The sequence below is a fragment of the Ostrea edulis genome, chromosome 6, assembly GCF_947568905.1.
Source record: "Ostrea edulis chromosome 6, xbOstEdul1.1, whole genome shotgun sequence".
Taxonomy (NCBI): Eukaryota; Metazoa; Mollusca; class Bivalvia; order Ostreida; family Ostreidae; genus Ostrea; species Ostrea edulis.
This window is the reverse complement of record NC_079169.1, coordinates 74,240,284-74,267,375: the sequence shown is the minus strand read 5'-3', so window position 1 is coordinate 74,267,375 and position 27,092 is coordinate 74,240,284. Positions and strand designations below refer to the sequence as shown.

The 27,092-nt window shown below is 35.6% G+C and overlaps 2 protein-coding genes across 2 annotated transcripts in view; both read right to left on the bottom strand.

The window, feature by feature from the left end:
• Nucleotides 1–6,270: 6,270 nt before the first annotated feature.
• On the bottom strand, nucleotides 6,271–17,079 carry LOC125647962 (probable mitochondrial glutathione transporter SLC25A40). The gene is made up of 9 exons (XM_048874836.2): nucleotides 16,676–17,079; nucleotides 14,954–15,132; nucleotides 14,201–14,268; nucleotides 11,055–11,188; nucleotides 10,236–10,412; nucleotides 9,638–9,747; nucleotides 9,426–9,504; nucleotides 7,809–7,886; nucleotides 6,271–7,629 (listed from the first exon to the last, which is right to left on the bottom strand). The coding sequence occupies exons 1-9, from the start codon at nucleotides 16,758–16,760 to the stop codon at nucleotides 7,502–7,504; spliced, it is 1,038 nt and encodes a 345-aa protein (XP_048730793.2). The 5' UTR covers nucleotides 16,761–17,079; the 3' UTR covers nucleotides 6,271–7,501.
• Nucleotides 17,080–19,793: 2,714 nt separating this feature from the next.
• The window catches only part of LOC125647958 (peptidyl-prolyl cis-trans isomerase G-like), a 31,729-nt gene continuing 24,430 nt past the window's right edge, over nucleotides 19,794–27,092 (bottom strand). Inside the window, exons 20-23 of the mRNA XM_048874831.2 lie at nucleotides 26,110–26,487; nucleotides 23,888–24,013; nucleotides 21,586–22,065; nucleotides 19,794–21,355 (exon numbers count right to left, since the gene is read on the bottom strand). Of these exons, the coding sequence (XP_048730788.2) occupies nucleotides 21,076–21,355; nucleotides 21,586–22,065; nucleotides 23,888–24,013; nucleotides 26,110–26,487 (1,264 nt within the window). The 3' untranslated portion in view covers nucleotides 19,794–21,075. The remainder of the gene's footprint in view (nucleotides 21,356–21,585; nucleotides 22,066–23,887; nucleotides 24,014–26,109; nucleotides 26,488–27,092) is intronic.

Genomic DNA, 27,092 nt, shown 5'->3' with positions numbered 1-27,092 from the left:
ATATTCCTATGTCCAGTTTGACCCTTGACCTTTGATCATGTGACCTCAAAATCGATAGGAGTCATCTTCTCCTGAAGATATAACTGTGTACTAAGTTTGATGTCTGTCAAGCAAAGGGTTCTCAAAATATTGAGCGGACAGTATATTCCAATGTCCTGTTTGACCCTTGACCTTTAAACATGTGACCTCAAAATCAATAAGGGTCAGCTTTTCCTGAAGACGTACCAGTGTGCCAAGTTTGATGTCTGTCAAGCAAAGGGTTCTCAAGATATTGAGCAGACAGTATATTCCAATGTCCAGTTTGACCCTTGACCTTTGATCATGTGACCTCAAAATCAATAGGAGTCATCTTCTCCTGAAGATATAACTGTGTACTAAGTTTGATGTCTGTCAAGCAAAGGGTTCTCAAGATATTGAACGGACAGTATATTCCTATGCCCAGTTTGACCGTTGACCTTTGACCATATGACCTCAAAATCAGTAGGGGTCATCTACTCCTTAGGATGTACCAGTGTGTTAAGTTTAATGTTTTTCAAGCAAAGGGTTCTCAAGATATTGAGCGGACATTATATTCCCATGTCCAGAGTAGATTGGCCTTTGACCTCTTGACCTGAAAAACAATAGGGGTCCTCTTCTACTCATAACCAACCCACATATGAAATATCATTATCATCAAGTGAATGGTTCTCAAGATATTGAGCGGACAACATGTGGTCTACCGACCAACCGACAGGTGCAAACCAATATGCCCCTCTTCTTTGAAGGGGGCATAAAAAGGTACCAGGTATTCTTGTTTTATTATATAGCTAATAAATAGTCTAATATAAAATCTGCGTAAAATCTAGAGAATGTTAGCGTTCAATATCCTGAGAATTTATTGAACTTTGCATTGCGTAAATTGTATGCGCCCGAAACATTCCGAGTATGAGCGTTCAATATTGACGTTACCGTAACGACGTAAACAAGCCAAAATGGCAGACGACGGTCCTCCGAATCTGACAGACCCGGTATTTGATATTTACTTAAGCAAAATGTTTTACTGTACATGAATTATGATGTATTCATTTACAAAATCAGTTTGCTTCATGCAAAATATTGAACAGTTAAGAAATGCATGCCGTTATTGCACACTGCCAATATTGATGAATTATCGTCTATTTTGGAGTAGTTTGAGTGAAAAGGGATATAATTTAACAACTAAATACTTTAGCTATATAATAAAAGGGTTATTGAACTTATATAGGTGAATATTGGTACTCGTTGGCTGTCAAAATGCACTCGCAAACTCGTGCATTTTTACAGCCAACTCGTGCCAATATTCACCAATATAAGTTCAATAACCCTATATTATTACATCTTAATAAAATAATATAAAGATGAAAAAACATCAGCGGTTTGCACCTTCGGATACTATTCCGACGGGATGAACTCCAAGCTGATTCCAATGGGGTGCCAAAATAACATAAACGTAAAAAACTGGTATGTGATATAATTAATTATTTGAAGACATCGTTCATACAATTATTGCGTGCAATAATCCATTTGATGCGCGCATCAATTAAAATAATAATTACGCGCAATAATTTATCCATGTGCGCATCAATGTAGTGGAATTATTGCACGCAAAATTTTGTTTGGAGCCTGGTAAAAATGATTTAATGACTACTTTAATTCAATTAAAAATATATTTTGATTATTTACAACGATTTTGTATAATGATTTAATGCGCACATCATTTCTTTTAAAGAGCCAGCAATTCAGGTGAAGAAATCATCAATTTAAATGTGGATATGTTGAATTCAAGATATTTCTTATGTTCTCTCTCTCTCTCTCTCTCTCTCTCTCTCTCTCTCTCTCTCTCTCTCTCTCCGTGCGCATCAATTGAATTTATGATATTAATTCAGTTGAAGAGTACAATGCTATTATTGCGGGCATAAATTGAATTGATTTAATCAATTCGGCAGGATAATTGATATGCTATCAACAATCCAATTAATGCGCACAATAACTTAAATTTGAAGATACATGTATCATTACTTATTTAAAGAGATCTCTAATTGAATTGTGTGCATCAAATGCATGGATGGAATCTTCAAATAATTAAAGATATCTTCAATTATTTGAATGTACATGTATGTTTAAAATTTGGCGCTCCATGAATAATTCCACAACTTTGATTCAAATTACTCTATGGTTCTATTTCAGCAATGCTATTTAGGGTATCATGGACATAGATAATCAAAAAAGGAATGGGGTTTAAAACCCGTGTTACGAAGAATTCACAATGATCACTGAGCAGTTGCAGCCCAAAGGTGGTCACAAGTGAGCGAATAGGTAAAAAGTTCATAAAGGTAACAAAAGCATGCATAATGAAAACATTTATTTCAGTGTGTTGTGCTTGAACACTGCAGATCGGTCAGCTTGGTGTGTCCATCGTACCATTCGGCATTACACCCTCCGCAATAGTTCGCCCTACAGATGAGAAAATAACAGCAGCTTAGCGAATGTAATGGAACAATGTTGCTATTTCATTGGGGAATTTTTATAGCGCCGGTCTAAACTCGTACCGATCATGAGTAGACTAAGCCATGCCATTGTGTTAAATATTAGCGATAAAGTTGTTTTTAGTAAAATTATACATTTCGTCTACTTGTTCTGTATTATTAGCAGCGTATTATGGAGCGCCAAATTAACATAAACTCAAATAATTGAAGACATCTTCAGTTATTTGAAGATATCATCAATTCGTTTGTTGCGCGCAACAATTTAATTAAACATCTCTTCAAATAGTTAATGATATCTTCAATTCTGAATTATTGCGCACATTAATTGAATCAATGATAACATTGATTCTTCAGTTGAATTGATGCGCGCTTTAATTGAATTAATGATCTCTTCAAATGAATTAATGATATCAACAATTGAATTGATGCGCGCTACAATTCAATTGAAGAGAGCAATAATTGATATAATGCGCGCATTAAATTAATCGATGAGAGCAATAATTGAATTGATGCGCGCATTAATTCGTTTGACGAGAGCAATAATTGATTTAATGCGCTCATTAATTCAATTATTGCTCCCTTCAAGTGATATCTTTAATTCATCTGAAGAGAGCAATAATTCTTTTAGAGAGAGTAACTATATAATTAAAGATACCTTCAATTCAACATATCCACAATTTAATTAATGATCTCTTTAATTGAATTGTTGCTATCTTTAAAAGAATAGATGCGCGCATTAATTCCTTATACAAAAGCATTGTAAATAATTAAATTTATCTTCAATTGAATTAAAGAGGTCATCAAATTATTTATACCGAGCTCTAAATTAATCATTACGAGCAATATTTCTACGAAATTGAAGCTCGTATTAATTGAATTGAAGAGAGCAATAATTGAATTAATGCGCACATTAATGCTCTCATCAATTCAGTTGAAGCGCGCATTAATTCATTTGATGAGAGCAATAATTGATTTAATGCGCACATTAATTCAATTAGAGAGAGCAATAATTGAATTGATAATATCTTCAAATGATTGAAGATATCTTCAATTATTTGAGTTTATGTTAATTTGGCGCTCCATACAGTATATTTTTTTTTAAATTAAAGCTTTACTGAATTCTATAATTCCGCAATTGATTTCTACAATACAACTATCATTTTAACACAACACATCCGGGTATTTGGTGTTTCGTTGTCATTAATGCTAGCTCGATTTGCTTTTGTTTTCACTTACATGCAGTGAGCTCTCGGGTACGAACATTTTGAAACCGAACAAGGATTGACTAAACAAGAGAATGTCTGTCCTGCACATCCACTCAAAGAGGCGGCCGAACAGATGGAAACTAGGAAGAGACAAGAACCAAGACTCCATGTTATTAAAGTACAGAAATAGGACACACCATTAATAGGAAAGATGTATCCCAGCGGGAACAATAAAAATTATTTCCCTTTCCTAATTCTAACTCACGATACTGAATATTTATAGGACTAAAACAAACCTGTAAACAGCAAACAGAGGGCATAGACGCAAAAGCCTTTCATGTTGATTGTCGAGGAAGGTAGATTAAGGGACGATGCGTGGTGTAACAAGATAAGGAAGGCTTTATATATCTAGTGTTTATTGTTGATATCACGATCTTACGATGAGAGCGACATTGTCTGTAAATTATATCACCAATCCTTAAGAAGATGCTTCTTCAATTTTGTTCTTCTATATCGAGTTCAGATTGAGGGTGTGGATCTGCGGTTTCTGAGAAGTTAAGATATTAAAGCTGACATGAATTAATAAATATAGTATAATTCTATATGTCCGCCATATTTCTCTGCTAATCCGCCATATTAGTTGGATATTCTATTGTTATATGTATCAGGGTTCGTATGGTATATAAGGGGATGAGTTTGCTACGCTTCATTTCACATCAGTGTCATCGATTTACCTGTGCGGGTAGCTTCGACAGGTAACACGTACATCTCCGATACTAATTTATAGGACATCAAGAAGAAATGAAATCACGTTTTGGAACACCACGCAGTAAGCTAACAAGACCTGTAAAATACAGCACGAAATTGGGTCGAACACGTACTATGGTAGAATTGTAAAGGAATCCAGTGGGGCCCAGAGAACATCCCACGCAGCTCCTGAATGCTGGCCATCCGGAATATTATTTTCAATGCCAACATAAACAAGTGGCTTGCAAGTTTCCATGCTCACCTGCATCACAAGTATTCCTTCGTTACTCCACTATTGGGAGCCAAATTAACATAAACTTAAATACTTGAAGAAATCTTTAATTATTTGAAGATATCAGGAATTCATATTGAATTATCGTCCTCTTTAATTGAATTATTGCGCGCATCGATTCAAATGCAGTAAATCAATTAATGTGCGCAATAATTAAATTAGATATTACCCTCTTCAGTTGAATTGATATAAATATCAATTAATTCAATTGATGCGTGCGATAATTCTTTGGGAGAGAAAGAAATAATTCAATGAGTGATACCTTGAATTTAACAATCCATAATTAAATTAATGATCTCTTTAATCGGATTGTTGCCCTCTTTAAAAGAATTGATGCGCGCATTAATTCCTTATACAAAATCGTTGTAAATAATCAAAGATACCTTCAATTGAATTAAAGATATCACCGAACTATTTATACCAATGTCTAAATTAAATTTTGTGAGCAATAATTCCACTACATTGATGCGCGTATCAATAGAATTGATGTGAACAATAATTGATGCGCACGTCAATTCAATTTCTGCGCACAATATTTCAATCGATGCACGTATCAAATAAATTATTGTCCGCAATAATTTAATTGATGTGTGCATCATTTCAATTGATGAGAACAAGAGTTCAATTGTTGTGTACATGAATTGAATTACAGATTAATGTCTTCAAATAATCAATTATATCTTCAATTGTTTGCATTTATATTGATTGGGCGCTTCATGGTCCACTTGGTCCTGCTATTGATGGTAGTCATGCTTAATTAACCTCGCATGAGCTAAGGAGCTTTTCTAAACAAGTTTTGAGTGGAGTCTGTCTATCTGCATGCCAAACTGGCATAAACTTTTTCATTTTCAAGCACAATTAGAACCAATGTGCCAATTTCAACCTAACTTCACACAAATTTGCTACCGTCCAAGGAGAAAACGTACACAAGACAATTATATGTAGCGCTCAGGACCGTAGCAGTGATGGTTCTTTATTGTGCCAACACCTGCCACAACAAGGGACCTGTTTTTAGGGTCATATCTGAAAGATTCGCAATTCTTGCTTCTAAATGCGGAGCGTTTGGCAAAGGAGCAATCACTACCCATTTTAACATCTCAGGTTTGATGCGGACATGGCACGAGCGGGGCTTTAACTCACGATCCCTTTCAACCCCTTAATGTGACCTGGCAGGCATGATTTTAACAATTCAAAATCACCATTCATTATTAAAAGAAGCTTTAACACATTTTGTCTCTTCTGGTTTGGAGGTTCTTAAGCTTTTTTTCTTTAAAGTGTGCGACCCTACATTTGCACACACCCAAGATGCTTAGCTCAGGTGGACTAATAATCTCAAAGACCACTGTTCTTCAGAATGATCTGCTGACAGCTACATCTTTACTTTTCAATGCAGTTTCATGAAGTTGCATTTTCTCTCAGCAGTGAATCCACACTTCTCCCCAGGAGAATCTCAGTATCAACATCAATTGACATCGACTGAATTACCAACAAGTTCGTCGTTAAATACCAAGAAATTCAAGACTCCTTTTAAATCGTTTATTAATAAAGGAAAGCATTACACACTTCCCCTTTCATTGGACTGCTACTGCTCCGCATAACACTTTTTGGCTATTTACATGTACTGATTTGATTTTAAAAAATTTTGGCAATTAACATTAAATCATAAACAAGAATTACTTGCACACAATCCATGTTACGGAAATCATTCTCACAGTATTGGGCAATTATTTACAAAGAAAATGTTAGGCCCATATAGAATTATCTTGAATATCTTCAAGATAATCTTGAATTATCTTCAATAATGCAGTATATACAGAAATTTGTATTGAATACAAAAATCATTCGATCAATCAATACACTCAATTTGTGCCAATTAAATAAATACTGTCATAAATATGGACATGAAATTTTACATATCAAATATTTACAATAATAAAAAATATCTACAGACAAACCAGGAAACCCAATGCACACTTTGACATTCTTGCACTCACCCGCTCTTTCACACACCAACTTGAGCATGCTTATATCTAATACACAGTATCACTTCTCATCACCTTTGTGTGACAGGAAAACAACCCCAAAAAGCAACAAGTCACTCAAAGAGATACTACAGGTAAATATCGTATCCATCATGTACGGTATATTTTTTTTTTCATTTTCATACTTATTTAGTAATCAATGTAAGTGATTATGAGTCATGAGTGATCATTAAGATAATGAGGCTGATGAAACGTGTGGGACTCTGTACAAAGGAAATCACATGCATTACATAGACACCACTTAGTGGGTCAGTGCAATTTATAAATATTTCATTTTATCACAGGAAGTAAACGTGTATCATGTTAGAAATGTCAGATAATATTACATGCACTAACTGTTTAATCTTAATTTGTTAATTGCATACTCACATCAGATAGTGAAGAAAAAGATCTAATTTTGTTTAAAACTACAATAAGTAGACAATTACTCAAACCCCGAAAATAATTATCCCCTAAAACAACAATAAAACTTCTTATTATGCCTGAAATTCATAACATTGCTGACATTCTGATAATATAAAACCATAACGCGAATTTACGTGCTGCCTGTATTTCATTAAAAATCATGGAATGCAGTACCTTTCATAATTTACGCACAGAATGAGATAAGAAGATTCAAATCATCATCAAACAAGTCATTTCAAAGACTAGACATACAAATATAAAAAGCACCAAAAGTTTCCATGTCAATGAACCGCGTTACTCTATTGCTCAAGCAGAGTGCATCCTATTTTCTCGTAGTTCTCGATTTCTGGCTTTAAAAAAGTTTTTGAAATACTCGTATGAAGAAATCATGATGGCACATGCAGGTGCGACTTTCACAACTCTAGGAACCAGACCTGAAACCGATATAGAATTACATATTATCATCACAATGGCATCAGTTTTGTTTTTCAATGAGAATACCCCATCCCCTCCTCTCACCCAACCTTCAGTATAGGAACTCAAAAATATGAAGATAATACATTGCTAGTTCACACAGAACTCCTGACTCTATATTCAATTGGACAAGACTCACCTGCAAACAAGGCATGTGCTCCTTCTCTGTAGTACAACTGTATAATAAGGCGCAGAGTTGAGGTTACTTCTTGGGAACCTGAAACAGAACAGAATGTCATCATTCTTAACAAGAGGTACTGTGAGCAATGTTCACTAAGAATACCCCCCCTTACCCCAATCTCCCAAAGGGTGTTGTTAATAGGTATAAATTACCTCTTTCCTGAGTGTAAAAATATGGTATGCCTTTGTATAAGAAAATGGAAGATATAGTCCGAACACAAATCCATGGCATAAACCTATAATTTTGACCTTGAGATCAAAGGTCAAGGTCATAAAGAGGTCATGAATGTACATGACACATAGTCTCATGGTGATACACCCATGTCTTATGGTATGACTGTCAAAACCCTATAACCAATTTTGACCTTGAGGTCAAAGTTCAAGGTCATATAGAGGTCATGAAGGTACCCGACACATTGTCTCATGGTGATACACTCATGTGTCAAATATGGTATGCCTATGTCAAAAAACAAAGATACAAATCCATTGTAAAAACCTTTAATTTTGACCTTGAGGTCAAGGTCATATGGAGGTCATGAAGGTATATGACACATTGTCTCATGGTGATACACTCATGTGTCAAATATGGTATACCTATGTCAAAGAACAAAGAAGTTATCGCCCACGAATCCATTGTAAAAAACTTTTAATTTTGACCTTGAGGTCAAGGGTCAAGGTCATATAGAGGTCATGAAGGTATTTGACACATCATCTCATGGTGATCCACCTGTGTGCCAAATATGGTATGCCTAAGTCAAAGAACAAAGAAGTTATGGCCCGGACACGAATCTGCACAGACAGACGGACAGACAGAGCGATTCCTATCTCACCCCCTGAACTTCGTTCGGGGGGGGTATAAAAACTACATGTGTAAATTTATCTATAATCCATGTTCTCTATTTTAACCATCATGCATTTGTATAGTGGCCCCACCCTTGGCATACATGCACTTATATAGTGGCCCCACCCTTGGCATACATGCACCTATATAGTGGCCCCATTCTGGGTATCCATGCACCTGCCCACCCTGGGCATATAAAAATTAGAGGGATGGAAATGACTTATCCAGTAATCCATGTTTCACCTCTCCTCCAACACAAATACCCTTACAAAATTTATGACCTTAGTCCCCACAGTGTAAAATACATTAAATTGCCATGTCATGCAAAATTAGCCACCAGGACCTACTGCTTGGTACATCAGAGTACAGCTCCCTCCCTATGGAGCATCAGCTCAAAAGCTTCTTCTTGAAGTGTGCAAGATATAATCTAGAAATTATTTCATTATGCATAGCCATGTAATTCCAAGATGAGGCCATTGTGACCTACATCTGAGCTGCAACCTTACCTTTACCCAATCATGTGACTCGGTTTTGTGATTATTAATGTAACATGTTCAGAGCACTAAGCTGTTAATTTATCATGACTACAATAACTTTCATACTTATCACATATGTACCTCTTCCCTGTCTGTTAATTTATCATGACTACAATAACTTTCATACTTATTACATATTTACCTCTCCCCCGTGTCTGTTAATTTTTTGGGCTATTTTAAATGACTGGACTATATTTACCTCTCCTCCGTGTTTCTCCTATTGAAATCTGACGATGAGTTTTAATTACATCGAAAGGCAAGGTTAGTACAGCAGCAATCTGAAAAAGTAAAGAAATGTGTTAATACTTCCACAAAAACTGTTTATTTACAATTAGGTAATTTTAATGGAAAAACTCATCCTGAGCATGCATTTTTGTCAACGAAACTTGTGTGTCATTTTCCTCTACCTACCCCTCCAGAGACAGCTCCACAACAGAAACTCTCAGCAGACGTCATATTGTGTGATGGAGACTTCTTGATAACTATGGACTTCATCCCCTCGTATCCAAACCAGTAAAGAGCTGAATCATGTTCAGAAGAACAGGATTAATTCACAATAATGATCAGTACAATCAACTATTAAATTTAGAAATATTGCAAGTCAGCTAAGAAATAACAGTTCAGCATTATAATACTATACATTTTCTGCTATCAGAACATTTGTATGTGACATGTATTTCTACATGACCTTTACACCACCTCTTAAGGAGGAAGAACACATTGTCATAATGGCCGACTTTCTTTCAAAAATAAATGGAAAAAAATAAATATCAGTAACATTGCCTAGCCAGTTAGCTCAATGGACTCATTGTGAGTTACTGATTTTCAGTTCCCCCCCTCCTCCCCATTAATTTTCTACTAAAACTGCATTTTTTACTATATATACATAACTGTAAATTGAATTTAAAAATCATCCATTTTCCATTTAAAGTTTTCTCTGGTGTGTTATACATCCTTAATGCCGTATATATTGCACATTACAGCATATAAATATGTAGCTTGGACTGACCTGAGAATGGGACATCCCTGAGGAGTGTTGGTGTGAAGCCCCGGTACAGGGACTTGACCATGCCCCCTTCTTTCACTGTGTGTTGGACTGCCGTCAGTACCTGGCTGTACTTTAATTGCTCTGACTGTATCTTTGTTCTGACCATCTCTAGGGGGCTAATTGCAAAAACTGCAAGTGCTATGAAGAGAAGTAAACAAGTAAGATTTACTCTGAAAAAATCTAATGAATTGTTACAAACTTCAAATAAATAATCAGAAAAGAAAGCACAAACCCAAAACGTTTGTTGACAATAAAAAGGACAATCAAAACTGCTCTGCAATGTCTTCCACATGAAATATCACTTGGTAATTTTTCTGTATTCAGTGTAAGCATTTTTAAAATTGTTTCATTATTAATTTATAGCTACATGTATTGTTTATTACAAAGAACCATACAGTTCATAGGTTTAACGTACATAAAATAATTTATACAATAATAAGATTAACATATAAAGTATGACAAAATAAAGAAGATGGTGCGGAATAGTAACATTGTAACATTAATACAGTTTTCTATAGATGAAAGCGTCAGCAATGCTATATAAGGTCTATATAGTGTGATACATGATGTACAGTGAGGCTGATCAGGATATTCCCCTAATAATATATTAAATTTCTGCTCTTAATTTTGAACACATATAAAAATTTGTATGTCCAAAAGCAAACACTCACTCAAAACGCTATCTAGTATATATACAAGTACACAGCGAGTAAAAAGCACAACACTCGCTCCAAGCAACATCAAGTATATATACACAATGAGTCCTAGCACAGAACTTACTCCGTGCACTGGCTCCAGCCATTATCGGCTTCCACCAATCATTTTGTGATGAGAGTCCTGCCGAGTAACCAAATAGATTTCTAAAATGTTCGTAACATGAGAAGTACACCACAGTGGCTGGGACAGCCATCACCCTGAAAAAATCAAACATAGATTTGACAAATTACTTTCTTATAAATCGCAAATATGTTCAGGATGCTAAGAGACTACAATTTCATAAAATTCTATGATTTTGCCCAACAGTACCATGAAGAGCACTGCAACCAAAATACATTGTCCATTATCGGATACCCATAGTTCCTCTCATTGTCCATTATCAGATACCCATAGTTCCTCTCATTGTCCATTATCAGATACCCATAGTTCCTCTCATTGTCCATTATTAGATACCCATAGTTCCTCTTATTGTCCATTATCAGATACCCATAGTTCCCCTCATTGTCCATTATCAGATACCCATAGTTCCTCTCATTGTCCATTATCAGATACCCATAGTTCCTCTCATTGTCCATTATCAGATACCCATAGTTCCTCTCATTGTCCATTATCAGATACCCATAGTTTGTCAGATACCCCTAGTTCCTCTCATTTCCGTACTTATCACTGACAAAATCAACCATAGTTAACAGAAAATTAACCCAGGGTTTGACACTAAGGCACGTCCGACCGACTGAGTCTACTAAATTATAGGTCCGGTCGGGTAAAATGTCGATTTACTAGTCCGACTGGTCATGTTGAAAAAATAAACAAGAAACTTTACTTTAAACCATAAGATATTTTATTCTTAACTAAAAAAGAATAACTGTAGAGTTTGCGAGCAATTTTGAACCGCATGATGACACAATCTCTATTTTTAGTTCTAATAAATTAGTCGTGGTCAGAAGTGATGTTTTACGACATCTACTCGATGTTAATGTGTGTAAAGTTATGTTTTAGATGAATTTATTTTCATTTTAAAAAAACCTCAGTTTATTTGAATCAAATATAAGAAAGTGTTTATCAAATTAATAAATTACGTCGCAAACAGTCATTTTTCAGTGTTGACATATGTGCGGGAATTTCTCTATATTCAAATACGACTTCTCGTCCTCAAGAAAAGATGTCCCAAGAGAAAAAAAGTAAAAGGTTGGGAAGAAACAAAGCAGGGTTTATGAAATAGAGATTTAAAAAAAACGGTTGAGGTCATTTTATTTTAAATGGACTAGATAATTTCCATGCCGGGTAGAATTTAAAGAAACAGAAAATGTGTTTGAAAATGAAAGCATTAAATTCAATGACGAGACCAAAGCTCTTTTTTTTTTTTAACAATTAAGTGCGTTTTAGTTCATGCAAACTTAATGTTTGTCATTTGAATTAAGTACATTTAAATATGGAAAAACTATCAGTTTCTGGAAAGTTGGTCGGGGCTAGTGGTCAGGTCTAGCAAAAATCATTTGAAGTAGCCCGACTGGTCTAGTGCTCAAAAAAGTAAATGTCAAACCCTGTAACCTAACCTTCTCCTGAAACATAGTAAAAACAAGAAAAGTTTTTAAAACATATACATGTATGCTCCCCTCCCCCTGGTGCAAAACTGTAAAGGGTTATACACATGCATCATTTAATTGACAATAATGCCAAACCAATTGAGTATTTGATAATAAAATAGCTCAAACAAAAATCGATAATCATTTTTCTTTGATAAAAGTATCACTCGTGTAGAAGAGGAAGTAAATAATAATTCTATATTTATTTTCATATGGCCTAATTCAAACAAATTATTCTTAGTACTATCATCAGTCTAATGCATACCAACAGTTGATATAAACAAAATGTACATTTTCATAACTCTTATGACCTACATAACCAGTCTATAATGTATATGTGCATACACCTTATACCCACCAAAGTTTTCAACAGAATACTTCACATACCTCCACCACAGAAGAGCTGATAACAGAATACTTAACATACCTCCACCACAGAAGAGCTGACATCTCAAAAATTGTGTATTGAACAATATTTCAGATGATCTCATGTTCATAAATACGCCTACATCAAAACATTGAACGATTGTCAGCTTGTAAAATGCTGACTTTGGATTGAATGGTTATAATGAGATAAATAATGTCCCATGCATCATGTTATACTCGGAAGCCACTGTACCGGTGTACATGAATTTGAATAGCTATGATGTGCTTAATGCAGGGCTCGAAACTAAAGTGTATTTTCGTCAGTCTGTGACTAATAGAAATCATGGAGGACATATTGACTTCTCGACCTATAAGTCCGAATCTACAAAATCCGACTGAAAGATTTATTTGAAAAATAGATAAAACATTTTTCTCTGTGAAGTATCTAAAATGGTTATAAAACCCCAAATCCAAAGGCAGAACGATCGATTTTTAAAATTCGTCCTGATTCCGATTTCCAATTTATAGAAACATTCAGTCAGTGTCATTAAATTGTTTTGCGATACAGACGGTAATAACAGTGTTAATTTAAGCGCTACTAAAACAACACCGAAATCCAGGTATCGTGTGACTTTAGGAAACATGTTTGTTTAATGTTCCCTAGAGAATGTTTCACTCCTGTGGTGACATGGGACCTCCGCTTTTAATGTCACATCCGAAAGCCCTGTAATTCTCACTTCTAAATGCCAAGTGTTTGGCGAAGGAGCAATTACCACTTTATTTACATATTAGGTTTGACGCAGCCATGGCACGAGTGCGGCTCGAACTCATAACCTACCAGTTACGAAGCAAACACTCTACCACTGAGCTACCACGACCGGTCTACAAAATATGTAAAGGGTGTTGACCTCAACTTGTCACAAAACTCATCAAAACGGAAAGATTCCAACAAAAGCAAGAAAAGGTGTGACAGGGTTTATAAAAAGGAGAAACGGTCAAGAAGCTTTCAGGGTAGATTGCTAATGGTTGGAAATGATTGTGGTATGACCAGGAGAAACAGTTGATATTTTGATCCTGGAGTGAACAGTTCACCAATTCAAACAATAAATTGTTTTTATTTACCCCAAGTTTCAGTTTAAATGGCGGACAGATTAATTTCTCTGTAGACTGACAGAAAATGTCATCCATCAGTTTGGTCTGACTGGTTTGACCGAAAAGTTAGTTTCGAGCCCTGTTACCGTAAATGTAAATACTTACAGAGTAGGGGGCAGACCACTCCAAAGTGAACGAAACCCCTCATGCCTAGAAATCTGCATCATGGCATCCTATATTAGTAAACAACTAGTAGTCAAGTTTTTCATCAAAAAACCATTTATCTAAATTCATAGATTTAAAATGTTCATGTGATTAAAAAAACATTTAACAAATTACCAAAAAAAAACCAACAAAAAAACAACATAAAATTAAAACAATAAAACCCATTGGCCTTGGTACCCTCTTCCATGGCTAAATTATTCTAGCAAACTCTAATTATTTACAATGTTGCATAGAAAGAAAAGTAGAGAAGGGATTGGTACAAATGTACACATGTATATATGTATATGCTTCTATATTATACCATTCATATTCCAAATTTTGCTTTAAAAAAAATTACAATTGCATTAAAACCTCCAGGTCTAGAAAGTCAGTTAAGAATTAAGGAAATGGATAACGCATATGGCCAATATTTCTATAAAATTTTACTCAAACTGCCTCAATTAAAGCTCATAACTTCAATGAATAATGCCATAAAGAATTCCTTCTGGCCTGAAAACTATCAGCAATCAAGTATTTTCCATTCTCCCAAACCATTTAAAATCAGAATGATATACACATGGAACAGCCTAGTTTCTTTACACTATAGTAAAATCTACAAATGTGTTTTAATTTATCAACATAAGATGTAGAACATTTCGAAGGCTACATTTCAGAAGAAGCTTGACCTGATTATACATGTGAGATTTTACCTACCACTGTTCCTTTGTAGTGTCCAGGCACTTTCCTTTTGTACCAGTACCCATTGTTTGTCGGTCCATTGAGACAGGTACACAAATGATCCATCAGTCCATTGCAGTACAAAAAACATTTTCCCTTAACCAGTGGTACTTTCTGGGACTGTAAGCGAATCTTCACTACATCAAAAGGTGTAACTACAAAATGTCCTTATCATAAAAATACATGTATTTAACAGTTACAATTATATCTCTAAACCTTAATCTAAGATCAGTTACAAATCAGACAAATGTCTCTAAAATTGTAAAATGTTGCCACCTTTTGTGCACATCTAAATGCTGTCTTTTTATTAGGCATTTATTTTTTTTACATAATAACAAGTACAGGGTTGGGCGGATAAAACCGCCCCCGGTTTTAACCAGTGGTTTTAACCATCCCGGTCAATACTCCCCATGTGGTCAATTGTGATTTAAACTGTCCAATTTCCTATTTTTGTACATTTCTTGCAAAGATAAATTAAGTCTTTTCATTATATGGATCAATTGTTGATAAATATTTTTCATTAGATAATCAAATGTAATTTCATAAGTTTAAAATATATTTGGTTTGCTGAAACTGACCAAAATATCTTCAGTACCTACCAGAGGGTCACAGTTCTATAGCATAGCTTGACAATTGGAGACAGACTTGTTAATACATGTACCTAGACAGATTAAGAATAAAAGGTAGCTGGACATTACCTGAGCACAGGAAGCAGAGTTGACAGGTGTTAATAAGCATAGGCAGGGACCAGAGATGACCAGTGTGTGTGTTATTGTTATGAAAACATCACCAACCCACCCACTCAAATGTTTATTTAACACTTAAAATGAAGATTGATGAAACAATACTTATTAAAATATAGGTAGTTCTTATGAGCCGAATTCAATGTTAAAACTCACAACTTATCAATAAAACGATACTTCTTGCACTTACAAATATAGATTAAAAGAAAATATCACACAAAAATTCGATAACAGAAGCACACAATTGTAGTCAACCGGATTTTCCTTGTCATTTGAGCGAACGAGCCATGTGACTCAAAACAAAGCTCAACAGTTTGTTAAAATGTTATAAAAAAACTGATTATGTGATGAAAGAACTCATGAAACCGATAATAGTAAGTACAAAAAGCAATTATTTGATTTATTGATTAGTTGTGAGTTTAACATTGAATTCGGTCTGCAAGTATTTAAACTTGTCCCGAGAATGCCGCCTCCAACTGGAGGTGGAGAAAATTTCTGGTTTACGCAATGATGTTTTCCTGGCATGGTAAATATCAAAATCTGAAAAAGCCAGGAAAACGTCAGATATTTCGGACCAGCTGCCATGTAGTGCTAATCACTTTGATCAAAACATTGGAAGATGGTTTCCAAGAAATTCCAGTCAATGAGTTTGATGCAGAACAAATATATGTATCCAGGTTTCTCAATGTGAAATTTAGAAGATTACATTCATAAAAGTATATTGCAGAACAATGTAGTATTTACTGTTACAGTATTATACAAGTATATCTCTATATATTGCAAAAGTTCCCGTTTCACTTTGTGCAGGTGAAATAAGAAAGTGCATTGGATTTGACAAAGAAAAGAAACTCTAATGATAAAACAGATACATGGCTAATCATGATACATAAAGTATGGTACTTCATACTCAGTTTGTGAAAGAAAACATTCTTATGCAATCATTAGTTGTCATTACCAAGCAAAGAGGTGAGTATGGCCCCTGTACATGATGATATCATCTGCTGCACGGCCGTGATATCCTCGAAAGTGTCTCTAGGCATCACTCCGCTATTTCAGTTCTGTATAGGTAGCTAGGTATCCATTCTTTTGCTGAACATGCTGAATACGAGAATCGAATGTTGTAACACGTGAAGTGAAAAGTAAGAAGGAGGACAAGTTAATATTTTTTTTCGAAGGTCGAACCCGATTTATATTACGAAACGCTTATGCAAGTTAACTTTTTGGCAGGCGGCTGTACATTCATGCACCGACTCGATCATTATTTCAAACAAATCAAACCATCAATGCACGTGGATATTTATGCATATTACTACAATAATACGTCCATGAGCCGAGTATGACGGTCGCACAGAGTTCATATTTTAGGACGTTTCGCTACACTCATCTTCGCTAGCCAAGGGTTTTCGGTCCACTCCGCTCCCCATAATGGGGAGCGGAGTGGATTATCTTCACTTTCATACAATGCATTAATTGAATTATAGCTCTCTTCAATTGCGTGCATTAATTCAATTGTTGATATCATTATTTTAGTAATTATTTTCTTTCTTTGAGAGCAAAAATTCAATTATTGCATGTATGAATTAATTGTGTTAATGTATTCATTTTCGGGTGTTCGATTCACAGGCACTTGTTTCTGTATATAAGTCTGTATACTAATAATAACACATTATTATATTATTATTAATGTTATTATTAGTATACAAACATCATAACTTATATACTGAAACAAGTGCCTGTGGTTCGATTCCCTCACCTTGCATTTCTGAATATTTACATTTCCAATGGTTTTGCCTTTGATATCAACTGAAATCATATCCTCAGGAGTGTGCTGAAATCATATCCTCAGGAGTGTGCTGAAATCATCTCCTCAGAAATGTGCTGAAATCATCTCCTCAGGAATGTGCTGAAATCATCTCCTCAGGAGTGTGCTGAAATCATCTCCTCAGAAATGTGCTGAAATCATCTCCTCAGGAGTGTGCTGAAATCATATGATTTCAGCACTCCTGAGGATAAGATTTCAGCACACTCCTGATTTAATGGCGGGGAAATCTGACAGATATGAATGTGGAATGTAAATATAAAAATAAATTTTATTTTTGAAAACGCGCGGTCAAGAACAGAGCTCTTCACTTCAGGTTGGCATACTTATCATGAAGCTCGAATGCAGAGCTCTTCACTTCAGGTTGGCATACTTATCATGAAGCTCGAATGCAGAGCTCTTCACTTCAGGTTGGCATACTTATCATGAAGCTCGAATGCAGAGCTCTTCACTTCAGGTTGGCATACTTATATCATGAAGCTCTAATGCAGAGCTCTTCACTTCAGGTTGGCATACTTATCATGAAGCTCGAATGCAGAGCTCTTCACTTCAGGTTGGCATACTTATCATGAAGCTCGAATGCAGAGCTCTTCACTTCACTTCAGGTTGGCATACTTATCATGAAGCTCGAATGCAGAGCTCTTCACTTCAGGTTGGCATACTTATCATGAAGCTCGAATGCAGAGCTCTTCACTTCAGGTTGGCATACTTATCATGAAGCTCGAATGCAGAGCTCTTCACTTCAGGTTGGCATACTTATATCATGAAGCTCTAATGCAGAGCTCTTCACTTCAGGTTGGCATACTTATCATGAAGCTCGAATGCAGAGCTCTTCACTTCAGGTTGGCATACTTATCATGAAGCTCGAATGCAGAGCTCTTCACTTCAGGTTGGCATACTTATATCATGAAGCTCTAATGCAGAGCTCTTCACTTCAGGTTGGCATACTTATCATGAAGCTCGAATGCAGAGCTCTTCACTTCAGGTTGGCATACTTATCATGAAGCTCTAATGCAGAGCTCTTCACTTCAGGTTGGCATACTTATCATGAAGCTCGAATGCAGAGCTCTTCACTTCAGGTTGGCATACTTATCATGAAGCTCTAATGCACTTGAAGTATGCCGACGCAAAGCTCCATTCATAGCCTCATGCATTTTCAAAATTTTAATTTCTTAAACAAGAAATGTTTCGGAAACATGTATGCCCCATATGGTGCAAAATTGAAAAGGATTTTCACATGTATCATTTAACTGATAGTGATGCCAAAACAATTCAAGTTATTGAGTGGACAATATTTTCCTATATGTCCAGTGTAGATTGACCACGACTTCAAAATCAATAGGGATCATTTACTCTCTAGGATGTGCCAGTGTTCCAAGTTTGGTGTCACTTGAACAAATGATTCTCAAAATATAGGAGACAATATATTGTAGTAATTAGGGCTATATGGACCGTGGATATCAGCTCAGTGGTTAGAGCACCTGACTAGTAATGCAGGGGTCCCGGGTTCGATTCCCGGTCCAGCCAAAAGATTTTCTCCTCTCTCCAATATATATACTACAATATATTACCATGTCCAGTTTGACCCTTGAAACCCCAAATCAATAGGGTTCATCTACTCCTTACGATGTACCAAGTTTGATGTTTGTCAAGGAAAGGGTTCTCAAGATATCGAGTGGACAGTATCTCCTATGTCCAGACTGGATTGAACCTTGACCATGTGACTTCAAAATCAATAGGGGTCATCTACTCCTTAAGATGTACCAGTGTACCAAGTCTGACGACATTCGTCAAGCAAAGGGTTCTCAAGATGATGAGCGGACAAGACCTGGTCTACAGATCAACCAACCAACAGGTGCAGAACAGTTTGCCCTCTTTCAAAGGTGGGCATAATAATCAACCTTTGTTGTACAGGTAAATTTACTGTACATTAGGTCACAGTGAAACTCAAGTGTTGGACAAGAATTAGAAAATTTGTCGGAAAAAAATTAATTTCATAACGAAGACTGTTACTTTAACAATACTAATTCATTATAACCAATTCTGTGTCAAATTGCCTTTTAAGGTGACTTCAACCAACAAGTACAAATATTCGTTACATGAAGGGTAACCTGTCATGATTCGACAGGATGATGCATCCCGTGTTGGGTTAGACAGGGTTACACAAAAATCTTTGAAGAAACAGAATCCACAGGTCTCGCATCAGACTGAAACGTACAATCTAATCTGTTAAAAAAGATACTGCAAAATAGCATTGCATTAATCAATGAATTTATTGAAAAACATTCATGTCATTGTAAAAATTGTGAGATAATGAAAATTGTTCCTGCTATTTAATGACACAAAGGAACGAACATGATGTCATAAATCTTTAACTGTAAAAACAAAATTCTCCATGTTATTTTTTTTTTTTTTTTTTTTAAATTTTGCACACATCCCTGTCTTTACCACTTCACACTTTTACATACATATACAGATATTGGACAAAGAACTGAAATGGTTAAACTTTAACCATATTTTTCATACAAAAATGAATTATTTTTTTTAAAAATTCATTTGAAACCACTGCTGATTCAAATTAGAAGTTTCTTGTCATATTTATTGATAAATTACAGATACATGTACACATCTATTAAAGTTTGATTTAAACATCTGACTAAATAATGGAGTTAAACTTCAAAGGATCTAAAAGACAAACTTATCAATGAAATTATTTTGATTTTATTTCATTAACTCTCTTCAATGATTAGGTGACTTTAGACTTCTGATAAGGAACTAAAATATTTCTGTGTTTCATAGTTTTATGAAGAAGAAAAAAAGAAAAAGGATAAACATGGTTTTAAATGCATACATGTACTTTAGAAAAGATCATTCTACATGGATAGGAAAATACAGTGACATTTTTAACAGTCCCGGTACATTTGTCCATAGTCTTGTTGGTTGTTGATATAAATCTGGAAGATGCATGTCCAAAATTAACATGAAATTCTAGAGTCATAATTCTTTCGTGTTATGCTTAATTCACAAACCGTTATATTGCAGAGAAATTGAATAATCAAATACAAAATATAAATCTAGTTAATAAATCATCTATCGTGTTTGAATCAAGGGGAAATAATGAAATGCAATGGGCGCATGGGATAAAAACACTTTTGCTTCTGCTGTATTCATTCTCCCATAATTCAAGTAATTCTGAAACGTCTTCGGTTGCTTAAAGTGTGTAAACAGGGAGTACTAGCAGTCCATATAGCAGAGATTTGTCTGACTCATTCAATGTACATGTATTTGTTGTTAAAGATGAAGAATTCGCATCACACAGTTTTGGCTTTACTTAGTACATTAAGATGAATATAAAATTTCAAAAAGGATATGTTGAATAAATCAACCATATCTATTGATTTACACATTCAATGAAGTTGATACGTATACAAAATTTATGTACATGTATTATAAAACAAACAGTAAATGACAAATTTTCACACACATGGCTCATGTCCTACTTTCATCCACAAGACAGTAAACTTTTCTTTGAAATTTTAAGATCTACTCCTACTGCGACGTCGACTTCTGCTTCGTCGTCTGCCTCTAGGACTGTCACTACGTCGTCTGCTCCTGCTACGCTGCCTACTCATACTGCGACTTCTACTGCGCCTTCTGCCTCTACTAATACTTCTACTCCGTCTCCTGCCCCTACTTGTGCTCCTGCTTCGCTTTCTGCCTCTACTTATGCTACTGCTACGCTTCCTACTTCTACTTCTGCTTCTGGAGCTAGAGCTTCTTCCTCTTCTTCGACTGCGACTCCTACGAGACCTTGATCTACCATTATACAAAAGAAAGTCAGTTATTTAAATTTTAAAAAATATATCATTACTTTAAAACTACATGAATCAAACAGCTTTTTTCTCTCAATATACTGATTTTGACTATTTTAAGTCATTTGTTTGCATGTATCAATGTACAATGAAATTGACAGGAAATATAGAGACTTGTTTGTCTTAACTGCAATTTTTAAAAAAAAGAAAGCTTCATGTATATATCAACTGTACCTCTGTCTTGGCCTTATTGGAGAACGTCTCCTGGATCGACTCCTTGACCTACTTCTACGGCGGGGAGACAGCCGTCTTCTTATAGGAGACCTATATCGATAGGATGGGGCTCGTCTTCGAGGAGAAACTGATCTTTTGCGAGATGAAATAGATTTCCTGGGTGATCTGGATCGTCTTGGCGAGATGGATCGTCTCCGTGGTGATCTTCTTGATGACCTTGATCTTCTTGGGGACTTTAATCTCCTTGGAGAACCTGATCTTCCTCTTGATCTTCTAGGTGAGATTGACCTTCGTCTTGGAGATTTTGACCTCCTAGGTGATACCGAGTTTCTTTTAGTTGTCAGTTTCCGTGGACTTTTAGAGCGATTTGCAGATGATCTACTTTGCTGAGGACTTGTAGACCGTTTTTTGCCAGACCCTGGTGACCTTGAAGAATTTCTTTTTGATGAAAATCTTCTGGGAGATTTTGATGATTGCCTCCTGATGACAAAACCAAATAAAGTTAATAGAATAAAATATCATATAGCATAAACAAGAGGCCCAAGGGCCTAGAATCGCTCTTCTGATAAATTGTACAACCCCACCATTTCTATTCTTAGCCTCTTAGTATTCTAAATCTTTAGTTAAATCCTAAGAATTCAAAAAAAGTAAGTCAATGTGACCTACTTTTTGGTTTACACATTTTGAGAACCCAAGAAATATCAACTGACAAAGTTTGATGATTTTAAGCCAATTAGTATCTGAATATTGAAATATAGCTGTCAAATTCCAATCGTAGGTCATGGTGACCTACTTTTTGGTCAGCGAACTCCGAACATGCAAGACCCATCAACTGACAAAGTTTGATGACTGTAGGTCAAATAGTATCTGAAATATATATATATAGCCGTCCAATTCCAAAAGTAGGTCAAGGTGACCTACTTTTTCGTCAACACCCTTCAAACATGCAAGACCCAACAACTGACAAAGTTTGATGACTGTAGGTCAAATAGTATCTGAATTATATAAATATAGCCGTCCAATTCCAAAAGTAGGTCAAGGTGACCTACTTTTTGGTCGACACACTCCGTTGACTCAAGATGCATCAACTGTCAAAGTTTGATGATTGTAGGTCAATTAGTGACTGAAATATATAAATATAACTGTCAAATGCCAAAAGTAGGTCACAGTGACCTACTTTTTGGTCGATACACTCCGAAGACTCAAGATGCATCAACTGACAAAGTTTGATGATTGTAGGTCAAATAGTGTCTGAAATATAGTAATTTAGCTGTCAAATACCAAAAGTAGGTCACGGTGACCTACTTTTTGGTCGACACAAACCGAAGACTGAAGACGCATCAACTGACAAAGTTTGATGATCCTAGGTTTTACAGTGCCCAAAATATGCATCTAAAATTGGAAATGTGAAATTTGAATATCTGCAAAATTCAAAAAGTAGGTCACTGTGACCTACTTTTTCATAAATATGTTTCAAGGCCTCAAGATGCATCAACTTACAAGATTTGATGATTCGAAACCTCTCGGTATTTGAAATAACAACTTAAAATATATCTATAAATGATAAGCCATAAAATTCAGAAAGTAGGTCACGGTGACCTATTTTTCAGTTGACGCATTTCAAGGTCCCATGATCCACCAACTGACAAGTTTTGATGATCATAGGCTTCAAAGTGTCCAAGATATGCATCAAAATTAATTTTAAAATAAATACCTGCAAAATTCAAAAAGTAGGTCACCGTGACCTACTTTTGAGACAACTTGACACAAGGTCCTAAGATGCATCAACTGTCAAAATTTGATGATCCTAGTCCTTATAATGACTAAAATATCTAAGATTTAAGGAATTTAAATTTTTTTTAAATTTAGGTTAACTTTGAAGTGACCTTGAGACCACGCCCTTTGCCCCAGGGTAATGACTTGAACAATTTTTAATCTACAACATATCCTCATCCTTATGTGTAAGTTTGGTGATAATCTGCCCTGTGGTTCTTGAGAAGACGATTTTTTAGCAACCACTACTTTTGTTTGTATTTTCCTGATTATCTCCCCTTGTTAAAGGGTCACATCCCCCTATTTAGTATGTATGAAAGCCCTTGGGCCAATGATACCCTGTAACAAATTTGAGAAAAATTGGCCAAGGGGTTCTTGAGTTATAGCCCTTTTTCTAAAAAGTTTACGCACACCGCACAAATGGCCATAGCATTAGCTCTTTGAGCCTTCGGCTCAGAAGAGCTAAAAAGGTAAGAAAATTGAAATCTATAATGTATCATGCCACATATTTAAAACAATCAGTTTTTACCCTTGTCTAGACTTGGAATTTTTGGGTGATCTAGACCTGCTGGATCCATCAGATGAGGAAGAACTGGAGCTTCCCGACCTTGACCTACGGGTTGCTATTTCCACCTTCGATTTTGACACACTGACACTGGAAAGAAAAGATTCTATAGTGAATGTTACTACATATTTTGTGCTACATGTATCATTCATTTTCATGGAGGCTACTTTTCTTGATTAACAGGTTTATCTCTTTGTTGTGAGGACATAAATTGGATCCCACATCATAAGAAGGCTTCCATTGCTATATAATAATTTGTTGGTACTACAGTCATAAGCTAATTTTACACCAGTGTGAGCTTCTAATATCTCCCCATCACAAAGTTATGAGCCAAACAATAAGACTGTAATTATGAACCAGTGACCTCAAATCATGATAAACTTTCGTCTGTCATTATCAACCTTTATCACACAACATTACTTTTCCCAGGTTCATAATTATGCAAATTAGGTAGGTCTATCATTCATGCGCCACATAAACAAAACAACATGTCATCCTTTGAAATTGTTGACACTAAAAGACCTTGTTTTGTCACCAAGGTTGTTCCAAGAGGATTTTGTGTTTTTATGAATTGAAAATAATTTAAAGTTTCTTCAAACCGTGACATAGGGACGACGTCACAATCCAATTGAAAGCAAAAAATTTCTGTGACATCGGATTGTGAAATAGACAGTAATTTAAAATGTGCATTTAATGATAGTTGTGTGATAAATAAAATCTTACATTCATGCTTATGACACATGAAATTCGTTACCGGGTTTGAATATTTCCCTTGCCAAGGCTCAGGAAATATCAAGTCTGGTAACTCATTTCATATGTCATAAGCCCTTGTTCAAGATCCCCTATTTTTGCCAACTATGCGTTTCTAATGTCTATCCATTTCAAATTTATTTTCCTGACAATACAGCACAACAAATGACGGACATGGTCATTCTCATATACCCCTGAACTCCTTGGGGATACAACTAGTTCAATTTTGTGGAAGTTGCTGATACAGAAAAAAAGTACGCAAGGAAAAATTCATCCTCCCAAATAAAGGGTTTCTGAGCGGAGCGGATCATAAACCCTTGACTTGGGAAGATGGGAAAAATTAAACATGCTCTGTGGGCATATTGTGAGGATGACATGATCAATACCGTATATACTCGCCTATAAGTCGGATTTTTGGGAGTCAATTTTTGGTCCAAAACTCTATGTCCGACTTATAGGCGCATTCTAAGAAGATTGGGTTTTTTCTGGGCGGTGGAATGTAGTGTTTTTTTAAACAACTCCGACGATTATCATGGACTACCACACAAATGATTATCTAGACATATTGTATTGTTTATGTATTTTAAAATTATGTATAAAGTACAAGTATTTGCATATTTTTATCTAGTTAAAAATTATTTACATACCGCTACGATTAATACTTTCAATATTCAACTAATCTATCGTTTATCGGTAAAATTGAATTGCGAACCCGATTTGATATTGAAATATTCATATGTGTACTGGCTGAAATATATTTCATAAAAGATTGAATATTGTTAACAGATAATTTAGATCATCATTCTTGACTCTTAAAATTGTTGATACAATGAATTTATACCAGAATCCCACAATAACAGAGGCATGTGCCACTAAGTAAACAGTCACACTGTGTCAGGTACTGGTAATTAGGAGACCATAATTGCATAGGTAAACAAGGGATCATTGCCCATAATAGATCAAGGGTTGTGTTTAAACCCCAAACAGGTATGGCTTGGATATTGAGCACCTCATAATTATTAATTTCTCAAAATATTTTTTGAAACACAGGTAAAAACACTAGAGCATTGACTTGAAATTGTCGACCGATTCTGACAAAATCTGTATCGACTTATAAGCGGGTCAATGGCAAATTCCTATAAAATAACCTTAAAAAATACAACTGACTTATATGTGGACCGACTTATAGGCGAGTATATACGGTAGGTTCCACAGACACAATTACAAGAAAAGTATATAATACACTGGCTTTTCAAAAATGTTTCACATTTTGTAATTTATAGAGAGAAAATCATATGGTGTGGAGTGGTTTTACATGTATTACCATTTTCCCGACTAAAAGCAAAATTCCTTCAAAAACAGGATATAGTAAATACAGGTAATTTAAGCTAAAAGCAAGTCTTGTTAATTTTTTCCCCAACCACAATAAAACCTACTTAAAGTCTTTGATCCTTTCATCCAGAGATGACTTGGGTTCTTTTTGTTTCTCTGGTGATTTCTCAGGTGCTGCTGGAATCGGTATATCCAGCATGCTCGACAAAGCCCTATTCATTGCACCCAGAGCTGCCTGCTGATTGGTTGCTTTGGGAGCTTCTTCAACTACTTTACTTTCACTTTCTCCATACAGAAACTTGCTTGTAGGTGATGGAGAGCGTGAGTTGGAGCTATCTGATCCAGATGATGACGATTCGGATGAGGAACGTTTAGTTTTATGAAGCGTTGGACTATTGGACTTTCTGGCAACAGGACTTGTTGTAGACTCACTCAACTTCCTCTGTGTGTCACTTGTCTGGATGTCCCATCTATTACTCCTCCTGTAATGTAATGTCACATGACTTCAAACGTTTTAATCACCTGCTGAGCAAATGCAGATGTGGGGACAGGGGAGGGGTCAGGATTATTTTGTACCATTCTGGGGGCTGCAACCCCACCCCCCCCCCCCCCCCCCCCCCCCCCATTTTCAGCAAAATAAGTACCTTCTAAAGTTGCCTTCCCTCTTTAAAAATTTTCAGGATCTTCCCCTGTTGAGTATTAGACAACATCAGGGGTCTCACATCAATATTTAAAAATGCATAAGGCCAAGGCCATTCAAATTGGGGAAAAGTAATGGAATATTCTTCAGGAAGGAAAAAGGAATGAGAAGTTAAAATAATGACTAGAATACTAGAATAAAACAAGATTCACCCTTTCCCAATGCTTATTACAAAGGACCATCCTTGGCCCATTGAAGATCACATAAATAACACCTTTTTTGTTTATTTTGGAATGCTGCCAATCATTCACCCTGGTTTCAGAAAATCAAGAACTCTGAAATAGGGGTGAATCAATATATCGATATCTCGAAATGTACTGGTATACGCCTGTCCAGCGATATACGATACCGTGTTTCGACGATACGATACAATATAATGTCGGGTTT

Bases quoted from the DNA above. Each gene is read 5' to 3' on its own strand.
- LOC125647962 (XM_048874836.2), bottom strand. From the start codon at position 16,760: ATGCCTAGAGACACTTTCGAGGATATCACGGCCGTGCAGCAGATGATA. The intron at 9,748-10,235 runs GTCAGTCCAAGC...AACATGATTCAG, and splicing joins CAGGGATGTCCCATTCTCAG to CTCTTTACTGGTTTGGATAC. The intron at 7,887-9,425 runs GTAAATATAGTC...GTTCTGTTTCAG, and splicing joins AGGAGAAACACGGAGGAGAG to GTTCCCAAGAAGTAACCTCA.